Raw genomic sequence first — 15760 nt, 5'->3', positions numbered from 1 at the left:
ACCGGCCTACATTCTGGCTACGGCTCTGATTTAACCACCTCTGGAAAGGTTCCTATGGGTCTAAGTAGTCCAGCAATCGAGCATTTAATAAAATCTATAGTATAGGCACAATATGGGACGGTTAATTTTGCAGAAACGGCCGTATACTGTATTATTAAAATGAACGAACAGAAAACTCGGGAGACATCGAGGCGCCAGTTTTAATCTGTTATATATATATACAAGGTACAAAATAATTGCAATCATGAAAAGTTGATTTCCTTGTCACACCGGACAGTCCCAAATATGTTTCATCTTCATCGATGGAATTGATGCCCTTTGCCGGTGGTGGTGCATTGTCGTCAAAAATGAATCCTGGGAGAAGGGATCGTTGAGGACTACTCAAAAGACTAAAAGGAATAAGGGGACCTTAAAGTAAATATCACTAAGGATAAGGGAGATGTGAAGTCTCTCCAGAAAAAGCTCCTGAGCGAGCTCGTGGAAGGGCCATGGTGCATGGTATGAGAGGAAAACAAAGTATCCGAGATATATTGACGAAATATCCACTAAAGAGAATAGAAGAGGGAGGCGGTTAAAGAAACTCTGGGGGAAATAACAGAGGTGACAGAAAAAAGAGTAGCCATAAGCGGATGACAGAGATCCGTCACACTTCTGTTGCCGAAAATCAGTGAAAGGTGGTTGGGCAGCTTCTGGACAGGAACCACTAAATGCCAAGTACGTAAAAGGGCAGAAATAAATAGATGTGCGGTGTGCTGGGGAACTCACAAAAAAGGAGAAGTGTGTAGAAGAGAGAGACATAAGAAACAAATGCCTCACAACTGCGAGAGGGAGATGCACTTTAAGGATAACTCCCAAAATGAGGAGATGTTTGGTATGCAATGTATATATAAAATATCTATGTTGGTATGCAACATGGACGGGCATGCAGAGGCGGCAAAAAAGGGGGGGTGTGCACAAGCGGTCCGCCCCGGGCGTCATACTGAAAATTGGGTCTTTTGATTAAAACATTTTGAGATCCCTTTACCAAAATGCACTAGAAGCTGGCTCTCTTAACGAATAAAAGTAAAATCTAATTAAAATCTTGGTATATTCATCACCTACATCTACTACAAAGATATTTACAATAGTATTTGTATGAACAATATCAGTTACTAACTCACACCTCTTCTCAGACTTTTAAAAAATAAACTACAATAAAATATTAAGATTAATGAACCGCATATCCCAACTTCTGTAAAGTTACATTTTAGCTTAGTAAAAACATTGGAAAAATGTGTATACTTGTTCTTAATTTCACTGAAACAGTGCAAAGACTAACTACATCGAGTGTAATATAAGCGCCACATAAACATTTAATGGCTATACTTAACTTAATGTTTAACTAAACACGTCTTTACCAAATTTCATTAGGATTTTTCTGTGGCGTTTCCGTATTCCGGTATTATAAAGCCATACTTGACTATGTTGTTGTCAAGGCATGTGATTGGACGATTCTTTGCAAAAACATCCAATCACATGCTTTAACAATATTGTCAGCTGACAACATGGCTTTATTAATACCGGCTTATTGAGATTCAAACTTCTACAGTTTTTTTTGTAATTATTGAATTCCTTATGTTGGTAAAACATGTGCGATTTCATAAGAATGAAATGAGGATGTAGTTAGAACAATTAAAAGAGAACAATACGGATATAAAGGACCTGAAATGTTAAAAACGATAAAGACAAGACTTTGTGATGTGAAATTGCAATATAACAAACATGGAAATGTAAAGTAATAAAATACGTTAACATTTGAAAATAAATAAATCGCCACAAAATAAAATAATCACTGAAAACAACATTATTTAATGGTAACAAATGAATGAGCTCATGCTAGTCATCCACTAAAAACACTTAATTTAGACATAAATAAAATACTAGCTATCTTCGAAAGATACGACTTTTCATTAAAGCTAGGGTTTTTTGCATAAGTGGCGCTTTCTTAGGCTTCACTATCGCTGTCGAGTAAGGAGCACCTAAAACAAGTTGTTTGATTAGTTTGGTATTTATACAAAAAATTTGTCATTGAATTGTGTATTCGCATACACAAAAAGTATGTACACTAATTACCAGTACTTGAGGCAGCACGAGGGCCCGGATTAGGAACAGCCACTTGACCAGCGGCACCAGACACAGCAATTTGTGATAATCGAGCAGACGGCGTAATGGCCGGTCTCTTCTCTAAACTTCCGGTACCGTGCTTCGCCTAAAAACGGTGTTCACTTTTTCGCAATTTATTTAATTATTTGCTGTACCTGCTTGCGTAAAATATTCCGTGGCGGCTTTACGACACTATCCACGTAAGCGAGTTTTGTTTGTCTGACCGGTAACGATTTGTCCTGCGATTGTTTTATATTTGCCGTAAGAGCTTGAAGTTTTGCTTCGCGTTCGTCCAAGCAGCGCATGTACATATCACGCCATGTCTCTAGTTCTTCGCGTTTTTTCGAACGAAACTCCTTATTGCAGTGTAATTGCCATAGTTCGTCGGTATCCTCGATTAAATAAGGGTTATGGTGTTCTAACATGAATAACTGATCCGGATTTGCTCTTTCAATAACAGGCTTGAGAATAAGATATGGGACACCACCCGTGTATTCCAGTGCTACAAAGTACCAAATCAGAATGCAGGTATTATACAGTATCGTCTTCGTGTAAAGAATAGTGACATGACCCTACGGATAAAAAGGGAAACTGTTTTTGATAGTGAGATTTCATAGTTGTGAATGTGAAAATCGAAAAAAGGGGTGCAACTATTGCAATATTGTAGTACTTTACGTTTACACCTCTTACCATAGAGCTAAGTGGCATTTGGGGTTAAAGATACATCTCTACTACTACTTTTCACTTAAAATGTGGAACTGTTTATTATTTGCAAATACTTATATATAGTATTAGTTTTTAGCGCAGTGACGTCATACAACTGTTTTTTCAAATAGTAACCCACATGTTTTATTGACAAGCGAAGTTTTGAAGTGGTTATTAATTTTGAAATACGAGTATTAACTGGGAGCAACGTTCCTTGACTGTAGAAAATAAACTAATTATGACTAATAAACACAAACCCGAGTAAAAAAAAAAGCACGTAAGGTTGTAACACAACAACATGGAGAAAACGTATCATAAAATATCCCGAACAAATTAGAATTATTAATTTAATAAGGGGTACTCTTTGTTTTTGTCTGAGAATAGATATCAGTTTCAGGGGATGATTTTTTGGGGTTTAACTGCATAAGTTAGACGAATTGGGGCGTAACAGTTCCATAACCTTATATTTCATTCGATATTACTTAATCAATTTTATCGTCATTTATCTCGAGACAGTAGATTATTGTGGAACCTAGCGGGGATATAAACAAAAATGATGCTATGCACATTTTTACATAACTGTCACTAAACGGTCAAGTGTAGGGCAATTAATTTTTCCAAATGGAAACCTATACTTTTTATTGAATATTCTTATTCTACATCCAAAAAATAATAAGCTTTCCTGGGAAACGTTTTGTCCCTACACAAATATTTTTAATAAAATTTAAATATTAGGTGTGCGGATTATCGAGGCGCTACTGTATAATTATTGATACATCAAAATTTAAATGTTACCTTCTTTTCAAAAACTCCAAAATACAGGGTGTTCATTTTTCGAGTTGGTTAAATGAGGGCAAAGTTGCAAATTTTCGTGCTGAATTATCATCTGAAAAGAAATGTAAAACATCTACAATAGTTTCGAAAATATTGCAAATAGACGAAAATTTCCGATTTTCGTTTTTAATTTTTTCCATGGTAAACTATCCATTTTAAACCAAAACATTATTAAGACACTTTTTTATGGAGAATTCGAAAGTGGTTTCCCATTTTTAGTAACTTTTAAGATGACGGGGAAACACGTACGTGGCACCTTTATTTTTTCTTAAAATCGTCATTTTGAATTTTGACATTTTCGGATTACGTATTTTTTTCTCTTTACAACAATGTATCACACATGGTGGTTCAGTATCACATTTTTCCTAAAAATACAATTTTTCGTATTTGCGAAGAGTGCTTTGGAAAAACAAACCGTTCTTTTGTTGTGAACAAAAGTTTAACAGTTTGATCCTAATTCAAGCAGTGTCATTTACGTTTGTGCTAGTTTTATTCCGAAAATGCCTTTTTCAAGTGCAGAACAAAGAGATATTTATTTATATTATTTATAATTTGCATAAAAAATCAAGGTGACTGGTTCGTTTAAAAAATGTATACGATAATATGGCGATATGTCTATTGAATTGCAAATGGTAAAAATGTTATATGATTAGGTATAAATACTAAAATATTCAGCATTTAATTCTTACTTAGGTACAAGACAATCCATCTGTCGCCTCAAGAGAAGTTGCAGCCCAACTGAATTTGCCATCACATCAAGTTGTTTGGAAAACTCTTAAAAAACACAAATATCGGCCTTGGGCAATTCATATTTCTCAAATGTTTTATCCAGGAGATCATGAACAATGGGTAGCTTGTTGACTGAATGTAAGGGTTGGTTTATTAGGTGTTACAATAATTGTCCTTACATCTACGAAGAGACTTTAAATGCTGATCGATACATTTCTTCCAATTTTATTGACAATAACATTCCTCTTCATTGTTTGAACGCAATATGGTTCCAACAAGATGGCGCACCGCCCCATAATGCTGGGTGGATTGGGGGAATGCTTGTCGGAAATGTTCCCCAACCATGTTATTGCTAATAATGGCGACGTATACTGGCCTTGGACTACTAAAAACGAGGGGCCATACTCGAATTCTCCATTAAAAAAATGTTAAAATACTGTTTTGGTTAGATGGGCTTAGTATAATATTAATTAGTCATGACAAATCAAAAATTTTCGTTTTTTTGCGATATTTTAAATTTCTGTTATTTTCTTTGCCTCATTTAACCATCTTTCTATCTTTTAATAGATAAGCGAGATCCCCATAGTGGTACTCGAAAAATGGACATCCCCTATATAGAGTGGTTCGTATGAAAAAATTTAGTTTAGGGTAGTTTATCGAAGTTCTCGTGTGAGATCGAAGGGACTTCAGCCCTTTTTTGTGTGGAAGATCAGTACTCTATTAGCCAGTTTTGACTCTAGCATCAATAAGATGTTGTTAGAGGCGTCATTTTAGTGGATTTCGCTAAAAACCCTTCACAATTTTTGAAGCTCATAGCTCGAGTTTCTATTGGCGACATGACGAGGAAGAGATTTAAGAACTTTAAACCGCCTGACAAAATTCGCAGCGGAAGGTAACTTTTGGGCGTCCGAAGTCGACCATCCCTTGAAGACGCGCGCCTTGTAAAAGGTGGTTATTTTTGTCCCTAGGAAAAAAAAAACAAAATTCCGTCACGCAGGAGTTGTGCATTTTTACAAGATCTTTCCAACGACACCGGTTTACACACAATCGGACCAAAATTGTAGAAGAAAATAGGAAAAACCTGAAAAAAAACCACGTTAGTAAACCATGCTCGGGGATAGCGCCCAGATGTCGCACATCCTGTAGTACAGTGTGATTGATTTTGCATGTCCAAGCGTATATTTCTTTTATTATTAGAGATAAGAAAAAAGTGTAAAAAACAAAAATACTCAACTTTCAAATTGTGATAAAACTACATATTCAAAAAAACAAGAGATATAAAACCAAAAGACTATCAGAAAACAAAAACAATTTTTTTTAATAGACTGGTTACTTTTTTCTGCAGAGCTTGAAATTCTCTTTACAATGATATTAAATAGGTTGTACTCATAATTACCTTAGAAATTAAAACTACAGTAATATTTTTAAAACCAATCGCAGTAACTGTGGAAATTGAAACAAAAACAAAAGAGAGTTTTTCACTTGTCATCGTCTGTCTACAAAATGAGATTGGTGAACAATATGTTATATAAGAACCACAATGCAACAAAACAATAATTACACAGATGTAATGATAATACATAGGAAGCAAGTGCAATGTATTTAAATTTGTCTTAAGTTATAATAGTTATTTCTGTAACTGCCTTTCATTTGTTTTCTTAACTTCCTGTTGTAAATTTTATGTTTTTGATTAAATTCCACAGCTACTGCGATTGATACAGGAAACACATTACTGTAGCTTTAATTTCTAAGGTAATTATAACATATTTGATACATTGTAAAAAGAATTTCAGCTCTTTAAAAATATTACAGAAAAAAAAATTAATTTGTTTTCTGATAGGTAGAGTATTTTTGCTTCTTATACTTTTTTCCTATCTTCAATAATAATAGAGATATACGCTTGGACACGCAAAATCAATCACACTGTATATAGGAAAAGTAAAATTGGTCTTCCTTAAAAAAAAGGTAAAGTGATATTGAATTGGGACATAAATTGTTTATTTTTAACATTCCAAGTGAGCAGATGATATTGCTGATGCTGGCAACACACTCTTCCTGTCTATTTCTGGACCCCAGAAAAAAAAACAAATTTTGATGCTCTACCCTGGTACAGAAGTAGCGCGGTTGTACGAGAGATGAGGAAATGAGAATAGAAAATGGTCAATGGATCCAACATCTATTCTTGCAGCTCCAGAGCATTTAGAGCTAAGAGTGATAAAGAACTTTTTATTTTTGGAGTTCAGGGTTTTGTCATTTTTTGGCAAATTACTATAATTGTTTTATTTACCTGAATGTAAGAAAAAGTTTACATTTACTACACCATTTACTCAACTGATGAAACCTTCTTTACTCAGCCTTAAGCGCTAGCGTTAAGTTGGTTTCTTTACACAATTGTATCAAACACTTACCATCAATATTATCTTGGAGTACTCGAGTGCAAATATCAAACAAACTAGGAACTGCACCCCACGCTACCTTATTTCCAGAGTACACTTTTGTTCTGAAAGTTAGACATTGAAATGAACGTTGAAAGATCACACGAAATATCTATTGAAAAAAGCTTTACCGAGAAATCTTAGAATACATGAGGGCACCAAGCACTTCATCGTCATTTATAACCTTTTTTGAACCGGTACTGTACGGTAAACCCATCGGTCGATAATTCGGCGTAATTTCCGGAAGTAAATTATCGACGGTAACGTCAAGCGGTGTTAACTTCTTCGTGGGCGTCAGCAACTCGGGAACCTGCAGAAAATTTCTTTACACAAGTGCAAGTTATTAGGCGGATAACTTACATTAGATGGTGCGTTATCAGGAGAGTAAGGACGTACGACTGCAACTTTTTTCTTACTCGCCTTACTCGAGGAGACGCACATGCCCAAAGCCTCCGCGAAGCTGGCGCCCGATCCGGAACAGATACCGTTTTCACCAATTTCTATGTTTGATTTACGCGAACTCTTTTTTTCAGACTTACTACTACTACTACTACTATGTCTTTTATCACTTTTATCGGAACTACCTTTTGATTTTTTGAGTTTCGGCTCATCTTTTACTTTGTCTTTCTTCTCATCGGTTCGAATCTTTTTTCTTTCAACTTTTACGTCATTATCGGACTCGTCGCTATCAAAACCATTTCTGTTTGTATCCTCTTCACTGTCACTCAGCTGCTTAGGCCTACATTTGGAGGAAGACTTCTCATCTTTCTTAGATTGCTTATGCTTCGATTTCCTGTTCTCCTCCTTTTCATCATCGCGGCTAGATTTTTTGTGTTTGGATGAACTACTCTTGTCCCTACTGCTATGCGATTTATGTTTCGACTTTACCACTTCCTCTTCTTCGCTTTCACTAGTGTACCGCTTAGAATTGGTTTTTCGATGTTTTGACGAACTACCTCCTTGTGATTTACGATCAACATCTTTGTCACGATTACTGCTAGATTTGCTAGGTTTATCGTCCACTTTTTTACGTACAGTCTGTTTGCTGTGTGATGTCTCTTCGTCGGAGCTTTCATCGTGTTGTTTATTATCCAACTTTTTGTTTTTCGTTAAAGTTTCATCTGCCCTACTTTTATGAAACTTGGATCTATGTTTTTCTGAATCACTTTCATTCTGTGACTCTTCACTACTATCACGTTTCCGTTTCGACTTATGTTTAGAATATTCTTTTTTATTTTTATACTCGTTTACACTTTTCTTCGAGGTATTCTCATCGTCACTAACGGAACTAGATTGAGAATAATGGCTCTTCCCATTATCTCGCTTAATTTTTGTATCTTCATTATAAGAACTAGATTCCTCTTGCGTTTTTCTAGAATGGCTCTTTGTTTCTGTTAAAAAACTTGATCTTTTATCACTTCCTCTATGACTAGAATTATGTTCTTTTTCAGATTTGCATTTTTCTTTATCAGTTTCTTGCTTTTTAGCAGGCTCTATTTCTAAAATGAAAGTGTTTGTACGTAAATCGTAATATAAAAATGAATTTACTTGGCACACTGTTTGTCTCTTTCTCGTCACTAATTGCTGCAACCATTTCTTTCCATTTACCTACCAGAGTTTTAGCGGCTTCCCCTATGTCCCCATTAAGCTTTCGCAAGGAATTAACCGTGCGCCCCACACCTGTTTTCTCTAAATGTTCTATACATATTGGCATTTTATATAATTTGGAAAGACAGTACAATACCTAAAAATTAAGCCATTAATCCCAACAGAAGAAATCATTCCATCAGTGGGATACCCTGGCCTCGTCATTTCTGCGGGCGTATTTATCTAAACAGTGTTGGTAATGCAATATTCCAGCGATCAGTCCCTTTTCTTCCATAATGAAATTTATTTAGGAAATTTAGTACGAATTTTCCCTTTTTATTTCCTTCATTAAAAATACCAAACAGCTGGCAACTTGCTCATGACGGTTCAGTGGTAGGATGACTTTAATCATACTGTTCAACTGTTATACATCAGCTCTCGATGCTGTACAAGATGAGTGAAAATGTATTTTCCAGTTTACGGCCCAAGATTAAATCAGAAATTTTAAACAACAATCCCAAGTTGATAAGCCAATTTAACGACTTCAAGCTGTAAATCATGTAAATCGAAAGATTGATGCCATCTGTACATACCTAGAAAGATCATTTTCCTTTATAATATACTCAGTGACATGGATATTAATTGCAACACCAAGAAGGAGTAGCAATTTTTTTACCAAACTTGGCAGAAACGTTTAACTACTAAAAGGTAACAATTGATTAAAATTTCATTCATATGGATCAAGTGGTAATGGCTTATTTGACAGTTCTTTAATTTTTTCTACTAATTTTATATGGTGTATGTTTTGCGAGATTTTGTTCAGTTCTTATTGTTTTCGTTTTAATCATTTCTTTTGAGGCTGTGATCATGCCTAGAATACGCCAACGTGGAATTTACCGCGAATTAAGAGAAGTCGACAGCTGTCGTATTGTTGGTTTGGACAAAAGTGGTTTTTCTGCCAGAAAAATTGCAAATCAGCTTAACCGAAGCCAATCCACTATGATTCGCTGCAATCAGGCATGGATTTGGGAAGGTCAGGATCGCCGCAGAGTGGAAACGGGGGGGGGGGGGGGGGGTGGGGGGCGAAAAAGAACAATTGAAGTGCGATATCGCCATCTTTGACTTATGGCAACAAGAAACCGATTCTCTAGTACCAGGTCAATTGCCGATCAATTGTTAGCTAATGAAGGTCGTCCTGTAACACTTCGAACGGTTTACCGCAGAATCAGAGCTTACGACTTGCAATCCTATCGGCCACATCTTTTGTTACCATTAACAGCTCAACACCGCTGGCAGCGTTTCGAGTGGTGTAGGTTGCGACTGCACTGGAACCTAGAGTAGCATTGGGCGGTGTTCAGTGATGAATCCCGATTTTGTTTGGGTATACATGATGGCCGTATGAAGGGCAGTCGAAGACGTGGGGAACGTCGCAATGTTGAATTTTCTGTTATGAGGCATGTGCACTAAGCTGTGGGGACTATGGTATGGAGTACCATAACTTATGGGAGTAGGGCTCTTTTGTTATTCATTCGAGGTAATATGACTCCCCCAGCGATATGTGGATGACGTGAACCCGATATTCTTCCATCTCTTCAGCAGTTGGAAGTCCCACTTTTCCAGCAGGATAATGCCCCTCCCCACATTGAAAGACGTTCTATGGACTTATTTGCACACGATAATGTCAATTTCTTGCCATAGCTACCCAGATCTCCCAGTATCGCCTATCGAGCAAGTTTGGGACATTATGAAGAGAAGACTGATGAACTTACCGCATCCTCCGCAGACGCTGCAAGCTCTACACAATGAATTAGAGGTTACTCACAGTTGCTTGGGACACAATACCTCAAGAGGAAATCGGCCGTCTGCTAAAATCGATGCTACGAAGAGTGAGGGAGTGCGTAACCAATAGGGAGGGACTACTATTATTATTAATAAAAATATGTTTATATTTCATCCTTTTTCTTTTAAATTTTAATCAATTGTTACCTTTTAGTAGTTAAACGTTTCTGCCAAGTTTGGTCAAAAAATTCCAACTCCTTCTTGGTGTTGCAATTTCCATGTCACTGAGTATATTATTATTATTATTACCTAGTGTAAATCCTAAAGGTATCAGAAAACTGATTTTACATTTAATCCAATCCTTACACCAGTACTAAATGTACTTCCTGTTTGTTTATATCCTGGTTATACAATTTCTCGTGTACTGCTAGCGAATTTGGAACGTTAGCAGTACAAGGCACTTAAAGGTACCATGAAACTGATGTGTATGTATTCAGTACCCAAAGAAAGTACTAATACGGGTTATCGATATCCAGTGTACTGGCTAGCTTCCAAATCCCGCCAGCCAGTACATAAAAATATCGGCGTTCTTCATAGGTAGTACATTTTTGCTGTTGTTTTAAGATAGTACTCAAACAGTACTACAGAGTACTGATGTACTGGCTACCATTCACCGCACGCCACAATTTGAGACATACCAGTTTGATTAACCCCAAATCAAGAATGATTCGATTTGAGTTGATTACTGAATTTTACCACAAATAAATCGATTGTTCGAACACAATTGCGTACCATATATGGTCAAATACAAGTAAAACATAGGAAAGACAACGCTTTTACCTTCATTTGATAGGAGAAGTGAGCTCAGCTCCCCGGCATTTCCATAAAATCTTGCAAACTTCTCAAGCCGCCAGAGTTCGGAATGCAAAGGAAACTGAACAATGCCTTGAATTAGTGGCGGATCTAAGGAAGCAGCGCCCCATGGGCAACCTTGAGTAAGGCTTTCCTTAAACTATCCCCTCTCCTCCGACTACGCCCATCAATTTTTTTAAAATCATGGTTTGGTTGTGGAATATTATAGAATTAATTAGTGATGATTGATTAATTATTCTATACATTACTTACATTCTTGGATGAGGAACAGAAATTAACTAAACAGCTCGAACAGTGTATAATTGCAGAAAAACATCTAATATTAGAAAATGTAAACGCGTATAGATACATATATAAAAAATAAAAATATTTAAGATACAATAAACGATAAAATACAGGTATAAATATATTTCAAAACAATTTGGCGCCCCTTCTAACCTTTACATTTGCAAAGTAGTCTATGATTGATTCTAAATCCAATGTTTCTGCTATTTTTTTTTCGACATTCAAAATGCTGAAATCGTTCAGTCTCTCTTCGGTTAATGTACTTCTTCGAGGTTGCATGATATGTTTTAAAGAACTCATAACACGTTCCACATTGGCTGTGCTCACTGGAAGCGTTAAAAATATTCTCAGAACGGCAACAAATTCTGGGAAACATTCTTCGAGATTTTTGTTCAATATGAATTCTAAGTACTGTGATACGCACCAGTTCTGGGAGATCATCAACCCTTCAGTGTAATTTGTCAATAGGATTAGTAGGATAGGATATCGGTAGTAAGCATTCCAACAATGTTATTGTTATGACTTCCGACTCTATATGAGATATGATGGGCGCCCAAACCATTTTTTTTTCGCAGAAAAAACATTTTTTATTGGTTAAGGGGCCTCGAGGGACTTCGGCCCCGTAGGCGAAGGCCTACTACGCCCACCGTTAAATCCGCCACTGCGAAGGACATTGCCTTACTGATAGTAAGATACGGTTTTTAGCCAACGCTTCGGAAGAAAGTGGCCATCTACAATGACATACGTGAGAACAATCGATCATAACTTTACAGAGGTCGCAAGATAATAAATACAAATCCTGGACGTAACAAGTTCATTAAAAGTGAGATCATATAACCCTAAAGGGGTAAAAATAGTTATTGATTAATACGCTAGAAAGTTACGGAAGTTGTTTCTTGGTTGTGGATCGAATCTTGTTATCAAATCTGGTGCATGACCCAGTTTCAGTAAATGGCGGCTCCCTTATTAGTAAAGGAAAGGCCGTCAAACGGTGTCGTTAGTTTGTGCACATATAGTGACTTTACATCAACCTCGACAGCAACTCATTTTTGATCACCCGTTACTTAAAAGCTGGAATTGGAACTGGTTCTTGAACTGGAACCATAAATTAAAGTAGCCTTGAACGTGACATTAAAACTGGAAATTAAAATCTTAAAAGAAATTAAATGTAACCCTCGTCGTTGATAACCTTAAAATGTACATATCTCTTTAAATAAGAGATATATAGATGAATGTGCAACAATCGTCGATGGAAAATTGTATTAAAGATCAGCAGGAACATAAAGAAGATATACGTCAAACAGATTAAATGCAAATGGCGTACTTAGAATGAAGAAGAATAACGCAACTATATCCTCCTACTGGAGTGACGGGTTGAAATTCCATTCACAAATTGATGCGGAATTCCCCAATTAACCGAATTTAATCGTCAAATATGGGTTGGGGCAATTAAAATCCCATGCGTTTTGCTGTTTGATTAAAAATAAAGTGCACTCTGCCACAGCTGATGAACGAAAGAGGAAAATTAATGTTAACCATCGATAACGAAAAATTGCAGCGGTGTGAAATTACGCGCTGGTAATTGCCTGTTTAAAATTCCAAGGTTACAACTGTTACGAGAATCAATCAATAAGTAAATATACCGGGAACAATAAAAATGCTTCTAATGAAGAAAATAAATCGTTACTGTTACTAACTTACGGAAGAAGAACATAAAGAAGATGTTCTTTTTTATTAGTCATCGCAAAAATAAATCTGAAGACTGAGTGCTTTCTAATATATGTTTAGAAGGAGCGCATAAAGTAACAATCGTCAAAATCCACTTGACTTTACGGTTTGTAATAAATGTTATAAAGAGTACCTTTTTAGCGCTTATATTAAATTCATTCATATTTATAACACTTCATAATTGGGAATTTCGGGTTCTGATGTAAGAGCATATGATGTGGGCTCGGGTGTGGCAGTATGAGAGCGAATATTGACATCCGGTAAAGTTGAAGTTAATGGGGAATTGTATCCATGAGTAGTAGATGGATGTCGGAGATTGGCCATTGGTTCTGATTTGATATTGGAATTTCTTGTCGCGTAATTTTCTCAATTTCATACTCTGAAACCATATACATAACTTCGGCTTTCATTTTTGCTTTATCTATTGGCGAAAATGTTGAAGCTGACCGACTCTTAAAAAAACATATTTTTTTACTACTACCGTCTGATTACATAATTATTGACCTTTTTTTCACTTGTAAAGTGGGCTTTCTTTCTCGGTAGTTGTTCAAAGTGGTTAATAATGTGGACATTATTAACTACTAGTCAATAATGAGAACTGTCAAGCTGTCACTTTTAGAAATCACAACCCAAAATTTCGCTCAATAAACGTTCTATAAAATGTATAATTGCCACCACCGTCATTTGTAGAGAAATTACATACCTACAATTATCACATTTTGAAAAATCGAACGAAATTACTGTTGATTCTGTTTACTAACATGGTGAATATGGCGATTGTTCCAAATCGCGTCAGGCGTAAGGCGAAATAGTTCGACATTATCTTGCTTGTAACTGAAACTCAACTTACACAAAAAAAAACAACCTGGTCAGCCTCTAACGAGTGTGGCATGCTTATGTGGTGCAATAATATGAATGTTAAACATGAATAAGCAAATGTCTAAGAAATATTACTACAATTCCTAACATTTGGTCACACCTCTTTTATTGGCATGATACTTGGAAATTATAAGTAACCAAATAAAAATTTCCAATGGTGCAACATCGATTATTAACGAGCTCCTAGCGAGTTTATAATTTTGCGGTGTCTGTCCGTTAGCACGATATCTCGAAAACGAATGGACCGATTATTTTGCAGGTGGATTCTTTATCAAATTTGTAGATCGGAGTTCGTAAATTGGCAATGTAGGCCAAAAAATAAGGAAGACCCTTTTGACATCTTCGTGAGGTATGAACCGAATTGCATGAGATGAGATGAGCCAAATAAAACGCAAATACAAAAATTGAGCCTAATCGATCAACAGTCACAGTACCCTTTTCGCATCTCGACCATTTACAAACCGGATTGCAAACTTTCTTATTTATGAAGGTATTTAAATGAAATTTGATACATAGGCACTTGGAATAAAAGCAAATGTAGCGCCATTCTCCAAATTTGGTTTTGTGCAGGATATGCAGTGCCCACTTTCATATTTATGGAAGCAATTAAATGAAATTTCATACATATACACTTTAAATAAAAGCAAAACTAACATCAGGTTTAAAATTTGGTTTTGCACATGCTATAGCCATACCCAGGAGCGTTTTGTATATTTGTTTAGTTTATTTTAGTTTTTAGATAGGTCTTTACTAAACAAGTTGGGCGCTATGAGCAATTTCACATATTATGTTGGTTCGATTCTTTGCTGTGAAGCATAATTTTGTTGAACTGACGGACCATTCGTTTGCCACGTACTGCATATATTGGTTCCGTGCAGCCAATCAAAGGCAAAAGCGGGCAAATGTGTAATAGCATCTTACGAAACCGAAAGTCATTGTGTTATAATTGACATTAATCAGAATTAAATCCGTGTTTATTAACTGAACATCGTGAAAGGAAGTAATTCATTTTCCTAATAAGTCAGACAATCCTTAAATTAATCATCTCACTTACTTTTCTGCCAAATAACTCTTCAATTCATTTATTTTTAAAAGTAAAATAAAGTAATGGTGATTGAAATGTGCGGTAGAGTAAAACTGACAGCATTATTATTCCACGTAGACCGGTAAGGCTTTTTTCTTGCGAATATACACAAAACGGTACATTATTTGCCCTTTGAGAAAACAGAAAACGAAGAGAGAATTTAAAGTCAATGAAAAGTCAGCGTTTGTTTATTTTTTTCTATTTGTACGGCAATAGATACTGTACCCTTTAAGTAAATTTCGCGATCCCTTGTTTTAGTTTGGAACTTTTACAACAGAAATGTATATGAAATTTAATGTATAAAGCGAATGTGTCTTACACAGATGCATATGCTTTAATGCAGAAATCTAAACAGAACACTAATTCAGATTTAATTTTACAGGTGAACTACCCGACTTATATAAAAGAGGGCATGCAACTTCATATTCGAGCGTGATACAATGACACTTGTGGAATTCTACTTTTGACGATTCACACATAGAAAGAAACAAACATAATTTAATGAGATTCACTCGTAAGAACCAGGAAATTACTGTGGATCTCAGTGGAAGGAAAAGATGTATATTTTATTTCCCACTTCAACCGCTCAATCTTTTATCATGTACCATTAGCCTCTCGTGCCCTTTCTCCGCTGGTTAAGGTATTATTGTGGCGAATATTCTAGAACTCCGGAGAGACATCGCGGCACCTTCAACTCGAT

The 15760-nt window shown here is 36.0% G+C and overlaps 1 protein-coding gene across 2 annotated transcripts; it reads right to left on the bottom strand.

Annotated features, from left to right (window-relative positions):
- Nucleotides 1-1068: 1068 nt before the first annotated feature.
- LOC116166789 (transcription elongation factor B polypeptide 3-like) lies at nucleotides 1069-8909 on the bottom strand. 2 transcript variants are annotated; one of them, XM_031481927.1, is made up of 8 exons: nucleotides 8644-8909; nucleotides 8394-8589; nucleotides 7206-8344; nucleotides 6977-7155; nucleotides 6819-6910; nucleotides 2298-2644; nucleotides 2119-2248; nucleotides 1069-2018 (listed from the first exon to the last, which is right to left on the bottom strand). In XM_031481927.1, the coding sequence occupies exons 1-8, from the start codon at nucleotides 8725-8727 to the stop codon at nucleotides 1924-1926; spliced, it is 2262 nt and encodes a 753-aa protein (XP_031337787.1). In that variant the 5' UTR covers nucleotides 8728-8909; the 3' UTR covers nucleotides 1069-1923. The 2 variants fall into 2 exon arrangements, with proteins under 2 accessions (XP_031337787.1, XP_031337786.1); XM_031481926.1 differs by having other exon boundaries at nucleotides 2113-2248; nucleotides 8644-8901.
- Between the last annotated feature and the right edge of the window lie 6851 nt (nucleotides 8910-15760).

The sequence above is a fragment of the Photinus pyralis genome, unplaced genomic scaffold (genome assembly GCF_008802855.1).
Source record: "Photinus pyralis isolate 1611_PpyrPB1 unplaced genomic scaffold, Ppyr1.3 Ppyr1.4_LG3b, whole genome shotgun sequence".
Classification (NCBI taxonomy): Eukaryota; Metazoa; Arthropoda; class Insecta; order Coleoptera; family Lampyridae; genus Photinus; species Photinus pyralis.
This window is presented reverse-complemented; position numbering and strand designations above follow the sequence as displayed.

Bases quoted from the DNA above. Each gene is read 5' to 3' on its own strand.
- LOC116166789 (XM_031481926.1), bottom strand. From the start codon at position 8,727: ATGGAAGAAAAGGGACTGATCGCTGGAATATTGCATTACCAACACTGT. The intron at 8,590-8,643 runs GTATCCCACTGA...CTTAATTTTTAG, and splicing joins GCAGAAATGACGAGGCCAGG to GTATTGTACTGTCTTTCCAA. The intron at 8,345-8,393 runs GTAAATTCATTT...CTTTCATTTTAG, and splicing joins AGAGACAAACAGTGTGCCAA to AAATAGAGCCTGCTAAAAAG.